The 20,147-nt window shown below is 40.4% G+C and overlaps 1 protein-coding gene across 1 annotated transcript; it reads left to right on the top strand.

Moving 5' to 3' along the window:
* Window positions 1–5,048: 5,048 nt before the first annotated feature.
* On the top strand, window positions 5,049–15,475 carry LOC133925585 (uncharacterized). Its single transcript, XM_062371461.1, has 6 exons — window positions 5,049–5,196; window positions 12,613–12,968; window positions 13,218–14,339; window positions 14,498–14,564; window positions 14,724–14,842; window positions 14,927–15,475. The coding sequence occupies exons 1-6, from the start codon at window positions 5,049–5,051 to the stop codon at window positions 15,473–15,475; spliced, it is 2,361 nt and encodes a 786-aa protein (XP_062227445.1).
* The last annotated feature ends 4,672 nt before the right edge of the window (window positions 15,476–20,147 follow it).

The following is a 20,147-nucleotide window of genomic DNA, read 5'->3' as shown; positions in this document are numbered from 1 at the left end:
AAGCTTGAGTTGCCTGCAGATTATGGGGTTAGTCCCACATTTAACATTTCAGATTTAAAGCCTTACTTGGGAGAAGAAGATGACATTGCGTCGAGGACGACTCCAATTCAAGAGGGGGAGGATGATGAGGACATCACTCTTTCGAATACACACACACCGAGTATTCCTCCAACAATAGGTCCATTGACACGAGCTCGTGCACGTCAACTAAAACATGAGGTGAGCTTATTCCTTAGTGTTCCTTTATATTTTGATAAGGATGGGATGCTACTGAATAATTGTGATGTATTGTTACTTAGGAACACAGGAGAAGACCAGCAAGGGCGCCCAAGCCAAGGTGGAGGTCCAATCAAGTTCGAGTCCGTTTCCGAGTCCAGGACCAGCCCGCACTAAAATCGTCGCCCAGGACGCATACGGACTCCGTTTTCGACGTTCTACACATGGTTGGAAAGCTAAGGAGATAAGCTTTCCATCGGGACTGGTCCCATGTCCAAATTCTTTCTGAGTCAACATTAATCATCGAAACAAGTGGACATCCAGAATTTATCAGGGTGCTGCGCCACCATCTTTTGGGCCGTTGGGCCGTGTAACATGTTGGAGTCCATTAGGGATGCATCCAGGGGTCCTTGGCTGACCCTAGTCTTTTATATACAGTAGCCACCGCCCTAATTAGGGTTGGGTTTTGCTTAGATATTGATCTACACACAGATTGTGAGATTTTCGCTCTTGTTCCGGACCGACTAGGCCGCCGCAAGTGTTTGTGGAACTCTAACTTTGAATGCTTAAATTCTATTCGTAATATTTCAGATTGCATCTTCTACGTTCTTGCTTGTGTTCTTGGTACGCTTGCAGGGATTGAGCCTTCTTGGCGAGGTCAACCGCGCGACACGGTTGATAACCAATGGAGCTGTGGTGTAGTGATTGCAAGGGAGACGATCTGTTCGGGTCGAAGCCTTTGGATCATCAACGTCGAGTTCTCCACCCACCGACTTATCGCTACCTATCGGAAGATCAGGCCAACATTGCTCATCAGTTAGGGTGGTCAAACCACTGGAGCAGCAGAGATAAAAACCTTCTATGTATAATTCTAATGGTCAGACTGATAGCCTGGAGACTGCTGGAATAAGAGAACTCCAAATTATTCAGAATTGATCTAGGAAGCATTTTGAGATGACAAAAATATCTTATAGAGATATGATTTTTGCTAGATCCACTTGCAACACAACTGAATCATAACCATAGATGGTGAATTCCAAGTGCATCAAATTAGCATGTTCAAGGGAGAACTTACCATAAAGAATATGAGAATATAAACCAATTTATGATGCTAGAACATAGAAATGCACAAACATTATGTACCCATTATTTCAAGCAACATTTGACAAGCCAATGGCGTTAAGTTCATTTCTCAGTTTGCAAAAACAACCCTCATCTAGAGGTTTAGTGAAAATGTCCACCAATTGATCTTCAGTTCCCACACTATCTACTAAGATGTCGTCTTTACTCATATGATATCTAAGAAAATGGTGGCGAAAATCAATATGCTTGGTTCTAGAGTGTTGGACCGAATTTGTAGCTATTTTCACGGCACTTCCATTATCACATAAAAGAGGCACAAATTTGAATATGTATTCCGTGTCGGTGGTGGATAGAACAACAACTTTGATTTGAGGTTTGTCTCATCCATAACAATTGAGCTTCTAATTTTTTTTTGTTATCACCTTTTAGGCTACACTAATTGGCGTGCAATTTGTCAAGGATACACTTTGATTGGCATTCATCTAAAAGAGTAGTTAGTTCATCCAAAAGTTCACCATGCTATAAACAAAGATTAACCAATTCATAAATATTGATAACAAAATACACAGGATGTAAGGCTATTATCCTTCGGGAGACCTGAACCTGGATAACTCCTGTGTTCCTGAGTTCATCACAAACACATGCACACCATAAACGTTGTTCACACACCCATCGATCGGTACATCCCGAAATCATTGTTAGAGACTAACCGTTGACACTTAAGAAATATATCACAAAATACTATAAAGGTCTATTTGGAAAACCAGAGCATAATAATTTTGCGATGGATGAATTACTAATTAGTGGTATTCCTCAAATAAGTTTAATAGAAAAGGAGACCCTTACTATCCCTTTCATAGTGGAGGACGTAAAGAGGCCAATTTTCAAAATGGAGCATAATAAAGCTCCAGGCCCCGATGGATTTTCCTGCTGAATTCTACCAAGTGTTCTGGGAAGTCATCAAAGGCAATCTTGTGGCATTATTCAAGGACTTCCACCAAGGGCAATTATCTATTTTCTGTCTAAACTTTATTGTCATTACCCTAATTCTTAAAAAGAGTAGTGCACTAAAAATTCAAGAATATCGTCCGATTTACCTCCTTAATATCGGCTTTAAAACTTTCACCAAAGTTATCACAAATCGGATTGGTACAATGGCTAAAAAAGTAATTAGCCCCTCACAAACTGCATTCATGTCTGGTCAAAATATAATAGAAAGAGTGATAATACTTCATGAGACCATTCATGAGTTGCATAGGAAAAAAATATAATGGTGTGGTCCTGAAAATTAATTTCGAGAAAGCATATGACAAGGTTGAACGGCCCTTTGTCTAGCAGTCATTGAGAATGAAAAGATTTTCATCACAACAGTGTAACTAGGTACAAATCTTTGTGTATGGGGCCATGTAGGAATTAAAATTAATAATGATGTTGGACCTTATTTCCAAACACAAAAAGGTCTGAGACAAGGAGACCCCCTATCGTCCATCCTTTTCAATATTGTAACTAATATGCTTGCAATATTAATATCTAGAGCAAAAAGGATGGACAAATCATTGGAGTTGTTGCACATATGATAGATAATGGTTTATGTATCTTGCAATATACAGATGACACCATCATTTTCATGGACTGTAACCTTAAGCGCAAGGAAAAAAAATGAAACTCTTGATATGTGTGTTTGAATAATTATCTAGGCTTAAGATTAACTTCCATAAAAATGAGATCTTCTGCTATGGGACTGGTAAATAATTTGAAAATCAGTACATAAAATTATTTGGATGTGATATTGGATCTTTGCCCTTTAGATATCTTGGCGTTCCGATGATTCATAGGAAGTTAAGGAATAGTGATTGGAAGAGGGTTAAAGAAAAATTTGAGAGGAAACTGAGCAGTTGGAAGAGGAAACTTATATCTGTTGGAGGTCAATTGGTACTTATAAACTCAATACTTCCCATTTTTAAGATGTCCTTCTTTGAAGTCCCTAGGGGTGTGATAAAACGGCTGGATTATCATTGATCCCGATTCTTTTAGCAAGGAGATAACCATAAAAAGAAGTATCGGCTTGCTCAATGGGACATCATGTGCCAACCTAAGATCATGGTGGATTAGGAATTACTAATCTCTCGGTTAACAATATTTGTCTCCTCAGCAAGTGACTTTTTAGACTGCTTAATAAGGATGAGATTTGGCAACAAATCCTCAGAAATAAATACCTAGCCAGTAAATCTCTTACTCAGGTTGAAGGAAAACGAGGATATTCTCACTTCTGGTCTAGAGTCATGAAAGTGAAACATGAATTCCACCGATGGAGATCTTTCTAGATTAAGGATGGATATCAAACTAGATTCTAGAATGATACTTGGTTGGGTAATACCCCTCTAAGTGAACAATATCCTTCGTTGTATAATATGGTTAGAAGGAAACAATCCACGGTGACATAAGTCATGAGTTTCATACTGCTAAACATCTCGTTAGGTAGACCAATTATTAGGGATAAACAAATTGCTTGGCATAATTTGGTGACTAAACTAGTGCATGTTCAGTTAGGCAATGGCCAAAGACACTTTTAATTAGGGTTTGCGTGCATATGCTAAATTTTGGATTCATTCCATGTACAAACAAATGATGACACAAGCCATATCCATCTCATCAATAGATCTAAGGAAGCTTAAGCTAAAGACCAGGGTTTTTCTTGTGGTATTTATGTAACAGAGTCATTTTGACCAAGGATAATTTAGCCAAAAGAAATTGGAGTGATAGCTTAAAATGTAGCTTCTGCAACCACAATAAAAATACAGGGAAATTGCCCTCATACTGTTATGAAGATTTATATCTTGCCAAAATATCACGGGTGTGTCTATGACATGTGGGGTCAGGTCCAATGTGTCATAGAGACAGTTTAGTGGTATTTTGGTAAAGTAGGAGAGAGAGTGTGACATGGTGGCAATTTTTCCTAAAAACATACATCATTTATTCTTCGAGTGTCATCTTGCTATGTCCATTTGGCACATAATTACTATTGCCTTGTGAATCTAGAAACCTAGTAGTATGGGCCACATAATGGTGAATTGGCTAACAACGAGAGGAGCTACTACTAAATCACAAGTTCTTAATAGGGTAATTGTTATTTTTTGGTTTATATGGCTATGTAGTAATGATATTATTTTTAGTAAAAAATTTAATATGACTTTGATCCAATCAATTTCAGAGGAACCTATTGATTATGTTTTTGTAGATTGTTATAAAAGGAAACATAAATGAAAGATATTTTAAAAGCATGTCACCGTTTGAAGGTAGTGATCATGCAAAATCCTCACCAAGAATGGATGGCTATGCAACCATACGTGGTTAAGGTTTTTTTATTTCTCTTGTTTTCTTCGTAATGAAATGTTATAACCATAAGCACAAGTTATACATATGCATTGATCGATGTAAAAAGCTAGAACTTTTTTCTTTATAAAAAAACGTACCAACTAATAATAGTGTGGTATCTTAAAACCCATGTGTATTATGCATGCATTTGGTATGGTGTCTTAAAACCCAAACAGTCGGAAACAAAACCAAAAGGTAGCGGACAAAAGGTAGGGTGAGGAGGGACATGCAATTGCAAATATAATTATGATACTTACACCTGTAAAGAGGGGTTTGAGATGCAAGTGACATGCTAGTATTTTAAATCGAGGGCTGAAAGCTGCAGTTGGCCTGCCTGGGACCGAAAGGCCACTCGAGGGAATTCCATATCGGCGATGCGGGATTCCTGCGATGGGAGCGTCCACTCAGGTGGGGCAGGGGCTCTCGCCGTCTCGCGGCCTGGAGGCGTGCGGTCCACGTCTGGTTGCCGCGTGGAGTTGACACCAGATGGGGCCGCCACGATTTGGTTCTGGCTCTTTTTACGTTCTAGTTGGTTCGTTCGTTACCCCAGAGTAAATTCGATCTCTTGTTTGTGGCATTGCGAGCTGCTCTTTTTCATAGTACGTAGAAAGAGTCAGTCAGAGCACGTCTTTCTGATGGTTCAAGAACTAAAATCTATCAGATAATAAATCTATCGATAAAAAAATATAAAAATATTAGCGTGTGACCTATCAAATTTAGTTACGTCATGTTAAACATATAATATTATTGAGTGTATATTTTATATCAAAACAAATAACAAGAAGAGCACCACCCAAAACAACGATATTAAAATAGAAGCATATGACACAACAAGTAAAAAGAGCACTTACTATAGGTTTGAAATCCGGAAACTCGATTATGGAGTGAATCTACAGATTCTCATCTTTCGATATAAAAGGGTAACGTCCAAATGGCATGACGGTGGATAACTACGGATTCACAACTGTCGACCTTATCATTGTAGGGCATAAAGATGACCCGTGGGTACTCACTGATCATGTCGTGAAGGTTTTCTATATAATCGACCCTGTGAATAAAAAGAAGTACATAGTTGTTGCTGAAAAATAAAGAATTATCGTAGTTTAGAATGTGGAGGATGAGGAAGATTACAATAAGTTCGATGACATACCACCTCTCAGAAATTCAGAAAAGATCAAACTTGTAGAAGCAACCCTCGATAGATCTGTGATGCACTACATACGTCTTGATGATGTAGAAAAATAGTTCAAGACAAATAGTACCATATTATATAACTTAGTTTTTAATGTAACATTCGTGTTATATAACTTCATTTACAATGTGACATTCATATTATGTAATTTAATCTCTAATGTAATTATTGATTTTAAAAGTGACAAAGAATGATAATGATTAATAGAATTATCTAAAATAGTTTATTTAAAATCAATTTCACATGCAATACGTTAAGTAAACCGTATATAAAAATCATTGTTATAGTCGGTTCGTAAAGTCAACCACATGTAGAAATGATTTATACAGGCAGTCTCTTTTACATCTGTTGAAATCGTCTATTTTTATAGGACTTCTACTACAAGTGATTGCGTTAAACGACTGTGAAAATAGGTTAGCACTCATCCTGAAATAACATTTGTAGTAATGGTAATATCCCAGAATGAGTATATAAGTATACTCATAGTGATAAAGAAGTATATCTAGTTTATTTATGTGATATATTATAATATGAAGTATGTATTCTGAAAGTATATATATATATATATATATATATATATATATATATATATATATATATATATATATATATATAATGAGCCATGCATATACATGCATGGGGTGTACAACCGACGTGAAGTAAAGTCGTCCTGCCGTCAGATGGCAAAGTTTCGTTGCTTCCCGGTGTCCCGTGTCTTTACTCTTTAGAACTCCTGTCTTCTTTTCTTTTACTTTCCGTTTTTTTTTATCAGTCAAGTTTAGTTACGGACTTGCCGGGAGTCGCCCAGGGCCTAGCTATCCTGCCCGTGTGCCCAATGAGAAGGCGGCATTCATCTATTTGCAGAAAGGCCAAAAAGGAGTGAACTAGAGAAAAGTTGATCTGCAACATATACATGATGCGGACCTGTTTGTTTGTAAGATGGTGATTTTTTCTCAAATTGAATCCTCATTTAGAAACCGTTGAAGCAAAAACTAGCTTCGACATGGGCTTATCGAAGGTAACCTGATCGCTAAGAAAATAGACTTTTGTATACTTACTAGGAAATATAAGGCCTAAAAACACCTAAATCCTTGTTACAAAAGTAGTGGCTCTTCAGCAACTTATCTGGGTTTTGAAGTATCCTGCTTGATAATATTTCATCCCCACTTTGGTAAAGTTGTTGGTGATGCATGAAGCTATAAAGAATATTCACTATCGGAAACATGATGTTCCTTCACTACAAGTTTTTCAATGTTCACCGACAGTTATTTACGAGTGGCAGACAATATTAGCTCTCTTTAGTATTTTTCTTGAGTGGACTACCGTTTTTCTAGTATAATTTATATCTTTTTCAACAATTTTAGCAAATTACCAACAACATAATTGAATTGCCAACAAATTCATTACCACGGTTATGGTAGTTACTTCACCAAATATACGATAAAGCATCTGCTATTTGCAAAGAAATCATAGGAATTAGTCTTGTAGTGCTTGATGGATAGCCACCAAGAAAAACGGGCGGCAAAACCTGATTGCTATTAGGAAAATATATCATGTCATATTGTTATGTACAACTCTATAACTCGCCCCTAGGCCTCCTTCATAGGGTTGGAGAAGCCCTTTTTTACATTGGCTAAGTACTATAATGAAATGATATGTTCTAGAGATAATCATAGAGCCGATTATATCATATCTATGTTTATGTACTTTTGAAAAATATGTTATTTCAAGAATAACTATCATTTATATTGATTAACAAGTATGTGATTTGTTCGTGGAACTCTTTGTTTGTATCATAATGTTATTTTAAATTGATCTCTAGTTATGTATCATGGTGATTATTTATAAGACCAATATATGTATTGATTGATGATCATATTTCATGTATCATAGGTATAGAGATACCAGATCAATAATATAGACATTTATGTTAGAGAGTATGATGTTGGATAGACCCACTTGAGATACTGCTATGATTATTATTTATGATGTACCATCAATTGTTATCTCAGATAGTGTACCTGCAGGATCCTTAGATTTGACATCGTCATTGATTCTCAGAATGTGTAGTGACATACTTTGAGGCCGTCAAACGTCATTCTGTAACTGGGTAGTCATAAAAGTAGTTTTCAGGTTTGTTATGCAATATGTCGTGAGATGTGAGCGATTAAAGATGGAATTTACCCCTCCTTGATAACGGGAGAGATATCTCTAGGCCCCTCTAGGTAGTTGGATTGAGAAAGTGCACATGTTAATATGATTAAAGAGTTCATGATGAATCCACTACTTGATCGAGAGAATGGTCGAGCTATCACAATAGTGGTACGTATCTCGTCTTGAGCTTGACTGATTTCGCGAGACGAAGGGATCAGTGCATTTGTATATCAAGGTTCAACCGATACGATCTTTGTGTATACTCGGAAGTCAACATGTCCTGTTAGAGACCGCTATTTACTTCAGTTTAGAAAGAGTTTTTGAGTCGTAGCCATTTGTATTTGAACCTAATGGGTCACACACTTAATGGGTTGGAACAAAACATACGAATTGGATTCATATATGAGTTTAATTGAATTGTGATCCATGAGGTGTTAGAGTCCTAAAGGACTTCCAACGTGGAAGCCCATTAACGAGCTCTATATAAGGAGAGGCATGGGGTCGGGCGTACAATGGTGAGCCACTCCGAAACCCTAGGCGCAACCCCTCCACACGATCTCCCAAAACCCTAACCGCATGCGCGATGCTAGCACATCAACGCTCGGCGGTCTTGCTCAGTACGTGTGGATACCGTAGAGATGCTTCTACTATTGCAGCACTGATCTCCTTGACGTGAAGATTGCGACACTTTTGTCTGGCTGGTCGAGGACTTACTTGGCTACGCAAACATACCTTCTCAAGGAACTAACCGAGAAGTACAACCACCTGCTCGAAGATGGTCGAGGAGCGTGACCACCTACGCAGGGCTGGTCGTGGATCTGATCAAGAAACTGCTTGAAGAGTTTGACGCACATAACGTTGGATCGGTCTACTCCAACTCTTATCCCGTTGCACTGCGCATCAAGTGGTAATGATCTATGATCTCTTACTTACATGGTTTCCTGAGTAAATATGATAGAAATTTTTTGTTTTAGACTTACGTAGCTAACCTGTTCTCCAACATATATGTGACAAACTATAACCTACAGCTATGTCCCTAACAAGTCTCCTACCCTATAGGCATGGTTTAAGGTAAGTTTGTCAACACATATAGCCGATTATATATGTATGCCATATCACAACAGTATTCATGTCAATAAAGATCCGATTTACATTAATGCTTAATTAGATATTGCACTTATTTTTTTAAAAAGAAAAGCTTTATTAACTCTTATCATTACATCAAGATGATACAACAGCATATGAGTCTATCTCAGCTTCTGCATAACAAAAATGCACACAACCAAAGAAAACAGCAAAAACTCTAAGACCAAAAGAAGTAGAGTCGAACAAATTGGAAATAGATCTCCATAGCAATAGTTATTATAATTAGGCTTGGATGCGGAGTCTAATATGCCATTCAAACTAGGTAAAGAGTTTCATGGCCACTTTTGCCAAGCGTGTGTATATCGAAGTAACCAACCAGTGATGCTCCTGCCACTGAAACACAAACCATGATCGGAGTCAGCGTGTAAAAGTAAAAATAACCTGTAAAGGAGAAAATGATTTCTTCTTGTTAAGGACAATATCATTCCTACGTAACAATAGGGACGAACCAAAGATGGCCGCCACCGCTGCCAGTATATTAGCTTTCAATTTTTTTACTAAGACCCCGAAGCCAATTCTTAAACATATTCATTACACTTTGTGGTTGATAAAGATTTGAGGTCTACAGAACTATAAACCATATAGAATAGATGAAGCAGCAATTAAAGAGATCCTTTATTGTCTCTGATTTGTGACAAAAGCAAAACTTATGATCACCTAGCCATTGTGTTTCAATTAGATTATCATTTGTTGATAAAATACTTTTGTGTAAATACCAAAGAAATATTTTAATTTTTAGTGATATTTTTAATTTCCATAGTTGATTGTTCTGGAATGGTTCATCACCTTGCACTAGCGTCCTATAGAGAGATTTGACCGAAAACTTTCTAGATTGATTTAAGCTCCATCTTTTTAAATTCATCTTGTCTCTCGAACAATATGATATTATTGAGATGTGCTGTCAATTCATTCCACATTACTAATATTGAGCCAATTAGATCCTACCCAAAGGATATGTTGATGGGAGATGACTCCAGCATCTTAGCAACTAAGTATTGTTTGTGATGCACAATGTTATATAAGGAAGTATATTGGATTTTTAGAGGCAAAATGCCTAATCAAATATCCTCTCAAAATCTAATTTTAAAACCGAGTGTTATGTTAGATATTGCACTTCTAGACTCCCAAGAGTTTCAAATTTTATATCCACCTATAATTTGAGTTTTTTTTTGGGAGACCGCTAGCTATGCATGCCATTAGTTCATGGGCATGGATGTTTTGAAGAAAAGAGACGATCACATCAATTCCAGCTAGCAGGTTCAACTCGGTGAGATCAGAAGGCATCATATCACATGATCCGATTACAAATAAACTTGGTGCCCCCTCCTCCGCCCCCACAGACGTACACGCGACAAGCTGGTACATGATTCGAAATAATTAGGGCAGGCAGCGTCAGGCCAGGCTAATGCTGCTCATCTAGTTCAAATGGCTGTATCAGTTGGTCATCACATACCTGGAGTCCTGAAGCTGGAGGGGGAGGACACGCGTTTGAACTGACTCCTTCACACTCTGTTCCGCACTTTGCAAACATCTGTTCCTCCCCACTGAAACCTGACTCAAATCCATCCAGCACTTGAAAAATTATTGGAAGTACGTGCCCAGCACATATGCTCTCCATAGTCCATACGACCATACACTGTGAAGCATGGTGCTACCACGTACTATAGCAGCTACTAAAGCTTGTTCTGGAGCATTTACCAATGGGCTGTGGTGATCTTTGCTGATGCAGACGCTGTGATTCTATAAAGATGGTTGCTTCTTGCTTAGTGACTGGAGAGTGGGAACTCTTGTGGCCTTTGTGCATTCAAGGCCGTGGTCTGTGGTCCGTGGAGGCCGGATGCAGCGAGCAGCGTATTGACACGAGGGAGCCCAGACCCAGCAGCGCACTAACCGTGGGGCTGCAGCTGCTGATGGGACGCTGGAATGCCGCCCTACGCCCCTACCAACTAGCGGAAAAGCCTTGTGCCGAGAAGAGATCGAGAGCAGGAGGACAGGTTCATTATTCTGCAAAGTGGATGAAGTCAGGACCCTCTGTTACTTCCTTCACCCGAAAGAAGCCTACAGAATTCCTATCTTGGCATCATGTTGCCCTCATGATCACAAATTTGAACTAAGCACCAGTGGTCATCACTAGCAACCAAGATTTGGCTCTGATGTGTGTAATGTGTTAACAAAATCCTTAAGTGTATTGCTGCAACAGACTTGCGATAGACAAGAAAAAAAAAACCAGCTGCAGTGTTGGACTTTTGAAGTGTGGCAGAGATGGGATCCTAGTACTGACCTGGACTGTGGTTAACAAAGTGGGAGAACTAGCTAGTACCAGCAATAGTCAACATCTTGGAACATGCATGTGCCACGCATAGCAATTCTCAACAAATCAGTCCTGATTTATATGCCAACTAATTCCATGCTTAGGTCAGACGACGAGAAAAGTAGATCAATAATGGCGAAAATAAGAAATTAAGTGGAAATATGTCTTAGTTCATATGTGATAAGTGATTAATAAGTTTGTGTGAATTTGATTCGATAATTTTTGGATTGCTCGATCATGTATATGTACTGCAATAATAATCATGACCAATGTTTTTAAAGCGTCAGCTTAGTCGTGATTAGTCATAACTAGTCGACCTAATCTGTATTTGAACCTCGACTTGGTCCTTCGAAGCGATTAGCTCGATCAGGAACCTAGTCGTCCGCTTAGTCGTCGACTAAGCACGCTTAGTCGTCCAGCTTACTCGGGGACGACTTGCCTGGCAGGAGGAAAGAGCAAGTTGGGGTTGATGTGCTTTTGGCCCATAGGATTTAGGTGATCTGAGCCCATCTATATAAGGAGATGTGCTGTGCTCTACCTCCTCTCTCTGTCTCTCTGCACAGAGCCACTGCCCAGGCCAGCACGCCATCACGCTTGCCTCCGGCTGGTGGCCAGCCGCCGTCGCCGTCGCCGTCTCTCCTCCTCTCATGTGCCTCTCCCTCTCTCTCCAAGTGCCCCTGTAATCCCTGAGCTATTGGCCCCAAGCTACCCCTGCAGTCCGTGCAGTACTAAGCTCAAGCAACCGCACTGCAAGTCTACCACAAAGCTGAAGCTGCTGCTGGTCCTCTGATGCAACAGAGCTGAAGATGAGCTTCTCTTCGTCCTCCTCCGATGGTTAGCATACCTCCTCCTCCTCCATCTTCTTGAATCTTGTTACTTTGCTAATTGATGCTCTGCTTTCAGTAGTTGAATATCTGATGTTTTGCTCTTATTTCCATAGCTGATGCACTTCAGCTTAGATTTTTACAGAAATTTCAGTAGTTGATGGTCTCATTTCAGTAGTTGAAAAGCTAGTTGATGCCTTGCTCTCATTTTAGTAGCTGAATAGCTAGTTGATGCTATGATCTGCATTCGGTAGATGCTTTGCTCTGCTCTCAGCCTCTTAGATTCTTTGATGATTGTTGTGTATGTGTAGATCGGCATGCGCTGGTGGAAGTGGTGTTCCCTGAACCTGAAGCAGCTGGTTTTGATGCTACTGCTGACCCAAGTGCTGCTGCTGCTGCCTCAGCCTCAGCTGCTCCAGATAACGCTACTGCATCCCTAGTAGCTAAAGCCATAGCTGAACTGCCAGCAAATCTTGCTGCCCTAGCTCAAGATCCTAAGAGGAAGGCTCGCTCTAAAGACCCGGGATGGAAGTATGGGTTCTGGCCAGAATTAGGGAAGAAGGAATCGGTGCAATGCATATTCTGCAAAAAGATAGTAACTGCAGGAATTAAAAGATTCAAGCAGCATCTTGCTGGGGGTTATGCTGATGCAGAGAAGTGTCCAAAAGTAGCTGCGATAATTAGGAAAGAGATGCATGACTACTTGATAAAAAAATTCAAGGACTCGCTTACGTGAGTCTAGGGGAGGGGAAGAGGGTGAAGAAGGTGAAGGTGAAGGTGCAGACGAAGGTGAAGAAGGTGTTGTTGCTGCTGCTGAACATGTACCAAGTTCTGGGACAAAGGCAAAGCAAGCAAAAAAAAAAGAGCTCAAGCATCGATCACTTCATTTATGGTTTCTGGTCCACCACAATCACAGACACAAAAGTACTCCAACTCAGTGAGTTCCATGCTTTGCAAGGCACCGGAAGAAGTAGTTGCAAAAAGGCATAAATCCAAGACTTCTCAACCCACTCTTGAGCACCGCACAAAGAAGAGTAAAGAGGCCAAACAGACTGTTGATGATTATGTTGCTGATTTCTTCTATGAGAATGGCATACCATTCAATGCCATTAACTCAAGAAGTTGGGAGATTATGCTTGAGTCCATTGGGCAATATGGTCCTGGGTACCGGTCACCTTCATATCATGAAATTAGGGGTCCATTGCTTGATAGGGCAGTGAAAAAGACAATGGAATTCCGAAAGAGGCATGAAGCGGCTTGGAAGGAATACGATTGCACACTCATATCCGATGGGTGGACTGACACGAGCTACCGCCATCTCATCAACTTTCTTGCCAATAGTCCAGCGGGAACCTTCTTCATAGGCTCAGTGGATGCTTCAAGTGAGGTAGTTGATGCAAATATGTTAGCAGACTTGTTGGAGAAACAAATTGAGAAGGTTGGGAAGGAATATGTTGTTCAGATTATCACAGACAATGGATCCAACTACAAAGCAGCAGGAAGAATTTTAATGGAGAGGATCCCAACTTTGTTTTGGACACCTTGTGCTGCTCACTGCTTGGATTTGATGTTGGAGGACATTGGAAAGATACATGAATTCAACAAATGCATTAATAATGCAAAGAAGGTGTGCAGATTTATCTACAAGCATGGGAGGGTTCTTGATCTAATGAGAGATAAGATAGGTAAAGATCTTGTGAGGCCTGCTGTAACACGCTTTGCTACCTCATTTCTCACATTGGCAAGCATGTATAAGAACAGGAATGGTCTAAGAAATCTATTTGTTAGTGAGGAGTGGCAACATAGCAGCTTGTCTAATCCTGGAACTGAAGGGGGGATGGTTGAGAGAATTATCCTTTCCATGCCTTTTTGGACTTCATTGGAAAATTGCATGAGAGCATCACAACCACTTCTTATTGCTGTGAGGATAGCAGATGATGATAAGACACCTGCAGCTCCTGAGATCATGGCAGCCATGGATACTGCAAGGAACAGCATCAAGGATTCTTTGAGAGGAAAACCACAATTACTCCATGAGGTACTAAACCACTTTGACAGGAGGTGGGACAACCAAATAGAGCAAAAGTTGTATGGGGTAGCCCTTTTCTTGAATCCAACCAAGTTCTTTCCCATAAAGGAAGCTGACAAAGACAAGCTTCAAAGCTAAGGTCAATGTTCAATGATGTGCTATGGAAGATGGTGACTGATGATGATGAACAAAGCAAGATAAGCAGGCAAGCTGATGATTATGAGAGGTCAGAAGGTGATTGCTTCTCAAAGGCATTAGCAATAAGAGACAGAGATAAAAAAAAAAGTCCTAGTAAGTTACTAAGAGTCTGATTGTATGTTACATTCAACACTTCCTTTTCTTTATGCTCTATGTGATGTACTAATGAGTATCATTTTGTAATTTGTATTGTAGTTCATTGGTGGGGTGCATATGGTGGCCTTGCATTTGAGCTCCAAAGTTTAGTAAACCGAATCATTAGTCTTTGTTGTTCATCATCCGGATGTGAGCGCAATTGGAGTGCATTTGCTCATGTAAGTGATTGATATCTGTAAATTTGAGTGCATCAGGCTGCAGGCCACCTTTCACATGTGAATTTGTATTTTTTTTCTTTGCAGATCCATACCAAAAAGAGAAACCGGTTAGAGCACAGGAGGTTGAACAAGTTGGTGTTTGTTAGCTACAAGTGGAAGATGACAAATAGGTTTCAGAAGATACGAGAGCTCGCTTCCAAAGGAAAGAAATACAATCCGTTAGTCCTAGAAGAATTCCAGTGGAAGAATGAGTGGGTTGATGGCAGTTGTGAACAAGTTCATCAGGGCCTTGCAGCTGATAGCAATGATATAACTTGGGCTCAAGTTGATGAAGATGTTGGTGCAACTCAGGGTCTGAGAGGTCGTAATTTGCCTAGGGCTGCTGCTGCTCATGCTATGCCTACTACTACTAAGTTTATCTCTATCAGACATATTTATGGTAGGAAAAGGAAGAATGCAAGGACAGCTGCAACTGAAGATATCGTTGAAGATGAAGAAAACAATGAACATGATGAGGGAGATGAAGATTTTGTGCAGCCACAAGGTTCACAAGGTGAATCTGATCAAGCAATGGAGGAGAATGAAGATGATGGTGAAGGGGGCTTCCAATTGGATGATGATCTACTGCTTTAGAAGTTTAGACTTTAGATGGCTGATTGTGTTCAGCACTTCAGCTTTTGATGTCTTGGTTATTTTGCAACTCCCAGACATGTGTCATTTCCATTTGAGAACTTGTTTAATTATGTCCTTGTTAGGTGCTATGGTTGCTGCCTTAGTGGCTTAATTATTTGTTCTGTTCCTTCATGTTTTTTATATGCACTACTACTCTTAACATTATTTTACATGTCTAATTGTATAGCTACTTACTTCTTTCTTTGTTATTTCAGCAGTAAGTCAACAAGTCAGCTAAGAGCCAAAGACAGCTGCTCTAGACAAGTAAGTGACCATGCTTGATGCTTGCTTTATTTACCAATTTATATAACCAAGTTCAGTATCAATGATGTGCAGCTGTTTGTGCAGTGTGCATTGGTGCTATGCTGCTATAGTAGTGTAGCCTAATAGTATAGTACTGATTACTGAATTAATACAATTTATAGTAGTGATTAACTACTTATATAGTTATACACTTATACTATAGTACACGATACATCCTGGGTAGCAGGACGACTTTACTGCTGGATTAGCTGACTAGCCACCGACTAATCGGACCTAATCGCCAACTAATCGTGCTTAGTCGCCTAGTCAGTACCCTTACGACTAGGCTCGACTAGCAGATTTGAAAACATTGATCGTGACTAATCAAATTTGAAAAGAAATAGAGTTAGGAGTTTTGTCTCCGTCCTAAAAAATATACACATACTGAAAGGTCCGGTGCAGAGAAGGTTATGCATGCCAAATAGTCCAACAATGAGGTATTAAGCACGCCGGATTGTTCCAATAGGTGGAGCTCAGAAGATTAGTACACCGGATGGTCCAGCTATGTACCTTTGTGAATGCTAGACTAATTCTTACAGAGAAATTTTTTTTCGAAGGACATCAAGCTTTGAATACCGGATGGCTCGACAATGGAAGTATTGAACACCAAATGCTTCACTAGAGCAATTATTGCAGATAGGTTGCAAGATTGCTGGTCCGATGGAGTTGCATACGCCGGATGATCCAGATTAAAAGTGTGCTCATCGCAGAATACGCCAGAGCATTTAGTGCAGAGATGTTGCAGGCTTGATGGTTTGCACACGCCGGTGTCTGACGCTCCGAAGGTGTGCACGCCGGACCATCCGACATTCATGTTTTCTGCTAGATGTGCTTTCTATTAAGTATTTTGGTTTTGGACTAACCCGTAATGGAATTGAAGAAGCATGTTTGCTTGTCTAATATTGTTGATTGATGCGACTTGATAGTCGACGGCGAGATGATCAGGGCCAAGCAGGGAATTTGGTGTCAGACGATCGAGGAGGTCAGGCGAAGTAAAGGATGGTCCTAGCTATGCACATGTAAGTCAAGCAAATCATGAAAGGAATGATGAAGACGGCGTGATGACAAAGTCAAACGAAATAGATGCTAGTGCAAGTGACAAGGTGACCCGAGGGATCGAGAGCAGGAGAGACTTGCTAGCGGTCAAGATTGAAGACGGAGTACATGTGTCGACATTGGAATGCTTGCTTGGGTCAAAGCAAGCAGCAGCGAGTCACACTTTAAAAAGCGTGTGAGGCGGTTTCACGGTTTAGCCTCAAAACCCTAAAGGAATAGAGTACACGTGGCATCATCGTGAAGCAAGCGTCAAGAAGAAGCTAAGTCGTGAAGGTGTCACGACCATTCGATGGACAGAGCGAAAAATAGACTAAAATATCCTGGTAGTAGGTAGGAGGCTATTATAACGAGATGTATTTTGGGAACAATTAAACTTAAAGGCTAAGACACTGATGCATATAAATAGAGGGGTACAATTGTAGGAGAACCTTGAGCTAGCCATTTGGGAACCTAGTGATAAATTTTGAAGGAGAGTAGAGGATATACTTATCTTTTGTAATAGGTTAGAGCTTTTGTAAGAGAAATATACTTTATAACCTATCTAAAATAGAGCGGACATCTGTATTTAATGAAATTAATTTTCTCGTATGAGTGTGTGTTCATCTTCTACTAGTCTCTTTTTACCTTGTTTTTCTTGTAAGTTTTTTTTAGTGATTTTTGTTTTTATTTTTGAATTGTATTTTTTACTCTTGTGAAGTTAATTTTTTTATTGCTAGGGGTATAAAATACGCATAAAATAATATAAATTTTGGTATCGTATTCTTTTGCCTCTAAATCATTAACTTGAAGAGATTCTTCACACGGTGACCGTCTTCTTGAGTTTCTTTTAAAATTGCATGTTATTTTTTTTAAAGCTCATGGACCGATCTTAAATGGAACTTATGTTCATATCATATCTATGGAGTCATATGGTATCGGTTTTTTCTTTGTTTTTTCTATTTGCTTCTACTTAATTTTTGTGCATTAGATGAAACAAAGAAAAAATCTATTCAATTTGGAAGAATTGATGAGACATTTATTTACTTACTCTAGTTATTCCTTTCCATCCTACATAAAACAATAGTAGCTGGGGGCCGGTCAATCCCCAGCCCCCAATGGACGAACGGGTCCTAAAGGCAACGAGTCATCGGCTGCATCTTTATTCTCATTCCCTTCAGACTTTTTTTCCTGCCACCTTTAAGACCGAACTTCATCAAGTAGGCGTTAAGGTCTCCAGGGAGGATGACAGCTCGAAAAAAGCGGTTTTTGCTCATCTTCTACCTTTGAAAGTGGTAGAAGATAGACTAACTGATGACGGTTGTACTTGTCCAGGACCGCTACTTTCACCGTCCGGATAAATTTCACACCTTACTCCTGAAACGTGATACTAAACAATTCTTTATTCTGCCGTGGGGGAGTCTGAAATTCCGAATTGCCGGACTCTGGTCAGCCCCGGGAAAAATCCATGGCTCACGACATTATTTTGCCATCCGCCGACGCTGTCTACGTCGCCCGGGAAATCTGATTCGGTTGTGTGCTAGCGCTAGCCGACGGAAGAACTCCGTGGAGCGCACGAGAAAAGAACAGGACGTGGATTTGCGCAGGAGCGGACAAGAAGAGCTGGACTCTCGTCTCTGGCCTTTCCTTGTTTCTTCCTCTGCAAAGTACTATCTCGGAGTAACGCGTGAAATTCTTTTCACTCGTGCATTGCATCCCTTCCCGTCGCCTTTCCGACGGAGAGCTGACGAGGTACAATGCGGCCAACAAAAAACAAACCAGGCTTTTCGAACACGGAGCGCGCAAAACTCGCGACAGCTCGGGATGAGAGGGGGCACGCGATGGTTTGCTCGACGGCGGGTGGCGCCATCATGCGAGAGTACTCATTAATCATAATGACCGGCGCGGGGGGCAGCCGGCCAGCCGTTTGCCGAGATGGCGCGGGGTGTGAGTGCTGTCCGGGGCCGGGTGGGGTCGGCTGTGCGCGCGGGCGTGCATTCCATTGTCGAAGCGGAATACGCGCAGGCGCAGGGCCCTCTCTCGACTTCCGGACCTCGTCGAGTACACACAAGCTATGCTCCAGCACTTGAACACACACCATCACTAGCACCAGTGTCGATCACTCACACCAGTGTACACGACTACACACGCGAGGCGCTTAACCACAAACAAAACTAGCAAGCAAAATATAGAAGATTTTTTTTACTAGATTCTCTCTTCACTCTAAACAAATTTATAGTGTTTTACTCACGGGAGAGAAATACACGAGAATAGTTTTGTGACTCTGCATATCAAGACTCTTTTCTCACTTCTATTTCTCTTCACTACTCTTAACACCACGACGCTAATTACAGAGACTTATATAGATACATACATATTGGGCAGTCAAGCCACGTTTGATCGCATGACTCGGCCAATCACTCACATAGCTTGCCCATTAACATAACTAAGCAGTTTTGCATTCATTTCACTAATTCGAAGCCCTCACATAGCTCTAGGACATGTGTCATATATTGACTGTGTCCACACAATACTTGTTCGGCTATTTGGCGATGTTGATCCGTCCATCATGCACACACACTTTTGTGCATCACCAATAGCTAATCAACTCTCTAAACCATGCAACATGAACACTAATTTGAACTCAGACCATAACTCTGACTCAACGCACATGAAGAACATATAAATAATAAGATTAATTCTAACAATCGCCCCCTATTGATTTTATTTTGAGCACCCATCACTGGCTTCAAAGTAATACGGACTTATCACCAACATCCACCAAGAGAGGTGTGTCACACCCTTCTTCACCTCTTCGCACTCGTCGCTGAAGTGGCCGTACTCACTACAGTTATGGCAATCGATATTCAACTTGTCAAACTTACTGCGGTACTTCTTCTTGTCAATGTACTTCTTGATGCCGTTGCCGGAGCCCTCGTCGTTCTTCTTTTCTTCAGCAAACTTGGCCTCATATTCGGTGCGCGTGAGCAGCAGCTGTGGCTCCCTGTTCTTGTCACGCCACCGCCCCTTGGAGTACTCCTTGAATGTCCTCAAGCATCCAATAGTCTTTAATACTGACATATCTGTCACATCCCCTATTGTTTGATGGTTCTGACGATAGGTAGAAACTTTTCAGAGACGGAGTTCAAGAGCTTTTTGATGATGGTGCTCTCTTCCACTTTTGAACCGAGAGAGCTTATTTTGTTCACGATTGTGGTAACCTTCAAGGCAAACTCATTAACTTTCTCGGAATCACCTATATACATATCGCCAAGCTCCCTCTTATAAGAGTTTGTAC

The sequence above is a fragment of the Phragmites australis genome, chromosome 7 (assembly GCF_958298935.1).
Source record: "Phragmites australis chromosome 7, lpPhrAust1.1, whole genome shotgun sequence".
NCBI lineage: Eukaryota > Viridiplantae > Streptophyta > Magnoliopsida > Poales > Poaceae > Phragmites > Phragmites australis.
The sequence above is the reverse complement of the archived record's forward strand: the minus strand, read 5'-3'. Positions and strand labels throughout refer to the sequence as shown.

What these genes read in the sequence shown, in the direction of transcription:
- LOC133925585 (XM_062371461.1), top strand. Translation starts at nt 5,049, where the DNA reads ATGCGGGATTCCTGCGATGGGAGCGTCCACTCAGGTGGGGCAGGGGCT. An exon ending in TTGGTTCTGGCTCTTTTTAC is followed by an intron (nt 5,197 to 12,612) that starts GTTCTAGTTGGT and finishes GTGTATGTGTAG; the next exon opens with ATCGGCATGCGCTGGTGGAA. An exon ending in AACCACAATTACTCCATGAG is followed by an intron (nt 14,340 to 14,497) that starts GTACTAAACCAC and finishes GTGCTATGGAAG; the next exon opens with ATGGTGACTGATGATGATGA.